Source organism: Vigna umbellata, chromosome 3 (assembly GCF_029865625.1).
Source record: "Vigna umbellata cultivar VRB3 chromosome 3, Vumbellata_1.0, whole genome shotgun sequence".
Classification (NCBI taxonomy): domain Eukaryota; kingdom Viridiplantae; phylum Streptophyta; class Magnoliopsida; order Fabales; family Fabaceae; genus Vigna; species Vigna umbellata.
Window position 1 is genome coordinate 8,452,870 of NC_142167.1, and position 3,290 is coordinate 8,456,159.

Genomic DNA, 3,290 nt, shown 5'->3' on the forward strand with positions numbered 1-3,290 from the left:
ATTAAGATGTAGATCTTTTTAAATTATAATATTAAAATAATTATAAAAAAACTGAAAAATATATAGCCTGTAGCAAACGTCTTTTGTGACTAAATCATCGCAAATCGCAGCAAAATACCGAGATGAACCGCACAGTGAAATCAACGCAAATCGTTGCTTTTCTCTCTTTGCAAATCAGCGCAAGCGAACGTCACTCCTCTCGCAAATCCATCCGCTCTAATTCCTGTAAACAAGAAATCACCTTCAAACGAACACAGCATAAAGTAAATACAAAATCAACTTTATCTATCTAAAACAAATATCATCTACTTCGTTAACAACTGCTTATGCCACTTAACCTAATCAAGTATCTATACTTTTATATCCATAATTTTCATTTCTGAACTTTCAAGGAACATAAATAATCTCAATTATTAGAAAATATATTATTAAAAAATAAAGAGAAAATCTATACAAAAACATATATTTCAGTTTAAGGGATTAAGGTTAATTCTCTTTCTCAAAAATATATACTGGTATAATTGTATATAACAAGATTTGTGATAGAAATAATAACATATATTATCTAGAAAATATTAATCATGTTTATAAAATCAACATAAATTATTAACCTATGTTTTACTTAAAATAATACTTAATTGAAAATTTAATAATAATAAAAATTGAATGATAAATAATAAGTAATATACTAAATTACCAAAATTTAATTATAATATATAAATATAATTCAATAGATATAGATTTGAATTTCATATACTTTAAAAAGTTTTATTAAACGGTGTTATTTAATATGCATGTTATATCAAATAGAACCAATACTAATAAAACATAACATAATTTCAAAGATAATTGACATTATTTAAAAGCAACATTTGAATTTTCTAAACATTAATGTATTAATTAACTATTACAATAGCATCTAACTTTGTCTTTACTCTTTGCAAGAAGAGTTTATTCTTGATCGACATTGAAACACTTGTACATTTCTCATAACTACAAACAAGACTATTCATTCTACCAAAACCTTAATCTCTGATTTTTAACAGGAAGACATTTCACGTTATTAGAGAAAAAAAAAAAGAACAGAGAGTCCCGTGTGAACGTGGATTTGTAACAGAGTGTTCACAATGTCGGTAGGAGCAAGTAAACTTTAAAAATACAAAGACACAGTCCCACATGCGAACTTAACAAACAGAGTGTGCATTGGTCTCTTCTTCTGCCACTCCCACTTGATGACACTCATATTTTCATCATTAGCCATTTATTATTGGTAATAAAAATAGAAAAAAAGAGAGGAAATAATAAAGCTAAAATTCCCTAGATTTTGTGTTAACCATACCCCACACGAAAACAGGGTAGAAAGATAAACACGGACACGAGGTTGTGGTGTTTGTGTTGTGTCTCTCTGTCACTGTTAGTCGTTTCTTCTTCTCTTCTTCTATATATTCAGATCCAACTTCCCCTTTACTCTCAACTCTCAATTCTCTCAACTCTCAAACCAAAAATGACCAACTTTTCGATTCTCCTTCTCCTTGTTCTCTGCACCCTCCACAGTTGCTTCGCCGCCTCCAACCCCTCCAACTTCATAAAATCCTCCTGCAGCACCACCCAGTACCCCGCCCTCTGCGTGGAGTCGCTATCGGTGTACGCCGCCGCCATCCAGCAGGACCCTCACCAGCTCGTCCAGACGGCTCTCTCCCTGGCCCTCAACCGAACCGAGTCTACCAAAACCTTCGTGTCCAAATGTAACAAGTTCAGGGGTCTCAAGCCACGGGAGTACGCCGCCCTCAAAGACTGCGCGGAGGAAATCAGCGACAGCGTCGATCGGCTGTCACGGTCGCTGAAGGAGCTGAAGCTCTGCAAGGTTAACGGACAGGACTTCGCCTGGCACATCAGCAACGTGGAGACGTGGGTGAGCTCTGCGCTCACCGACGAGAGTACTTGCGGCGACGGCTTCGCCGGAAAGGCGCTCAGCGGCAAGATCAAGGACTCCATCAGGGGCAGAATGGTGAATGTTGCTCAGGTCACCAGCAATGCCCTCTCTCTCATCAACCAGTATGCTGCCAAACACTAAACCAAGTTTTTGTCTTTTTTTTTTATGTTCTGAAAAAAAAAAACTGTTCTGTATGGTTTGATCGGGTGTTCTTTTTTGTGTTTCGTGTAATGTGTATGTTGGAAGTCCCACATCGACTAGAGATAAGGCCAAATTATAATATATAAGTGAGGTGCAAACCTCACCCTACAAGCCGGTTTTGTGGGGTTGAGTTAGGCTTAAAAACTCACTTTCTAATATGGTATCAGAGCCATGGTTAGTGCCTATCCTAGCGAGTTCTAAGTGGACATTCTATTCTTCTATTCCACCCGCTATCGGGCCGTTATCGGACCACCCAATTTCTACTATCACGCACGAGATGTCTATACCTCACCCTACAAGCCGGTTTTGTGGGGTTGAGTTAGGCTTAAAACCCACTTTCTAATAGTAAAATCAAGTGAGCCAGTTTAAAAGTTTAAATAGATATATGAATTTTGTTATAATGTTGTTAAATAGATTGCTCGAACAGCATTGTAAGATCAAAACTGAGTTTGATCGAACATGAATGTTTTTCTGGTTTTCTCACTTCAAATTCGATCTCGATTACGATGTAAAACGGAATAATAATAATTATTTAAACAATTTAAATTGTAGTTTTATTGATCTAATAATAGTAATATAATAATAATTTAATAAGAGGAAATTCCGGACAGAAGGAAATGTTGGTCAGTAACACGCTTTCTCAGCGCGTAAAACTCAGTGGATTATGGATGAACGGCGTTCCGCGTACATTAGCTGTGAATTTGTGAAAAATTATTATCTAAAACAATTCAGAACAAAGAAAGAAGATTGATTGAAGTATAACAGTGAGAAGATTCTAGATTTATGACTTGGGGTTTTAATTTATTTTTGGAGGGAAAATTATAGTTGAGAAGGCACGATGTAAATAAGTCGTGGAAAAACTTATATAATAAATAAATAAAAATTTAATTGAATATCTTAAAATAATGAATTTGAATTTTTTTAATTATATATTATTTGTCTTATTATTATATTATAGGAAATGTGTTATTTGAAAGTGAGTTTAAATTGTTAAGGTGTGCCCATAAGATTTAAGACGAAAATGTTAGCATGATGAAGCGTAAATTATGGATGAAAAAAATGAAATGGAAGTCTAAAATGTGAGCAATGAATACGGCAGAAGAAGAGGAAAAAAGAAGTAACTTAGTCTGAAATGATGAATTGTTCAAACGGAGCC

The 3,290-nt window shown here is 34.7% G+C and overlaps 1 protein-coding gene across 1 annotated transcript; it reads left to right on the top strand.

Annotated features, from left to right (window-relative positions):
- Window positions 1-1,414: 1,414 nt before the first annotated feature.
- Window positions 1,415-2,617, top strand: LOC124829906 (21 kDa protein-like). The gene has a single exon (XM_047303497.2). It carries the CDS (start codon window positions 1,505-1,507, stop codon window positions 2,072-2,074), a length of 570 nt encoding a protein of 189 aa, XP_047159453.1. The 5' UTR covers window positions 1,415-1,504; the 3' UTR covers window positions 2,075-2,617.
- The last annotated feature ends 673 nt before the right edge of the window (window positions 2,618-3,290 follow it).

Bases quoted from the DNA above. Each gene is read 5' to 3' on its own strand.
- LOC124829906 (XM_047303497.2), top strand. From the start codon at position 1,505: ATGACCAACTTTTCGATTCTCCTTCTCCTTGTTCTCTGCACCCTCCAC.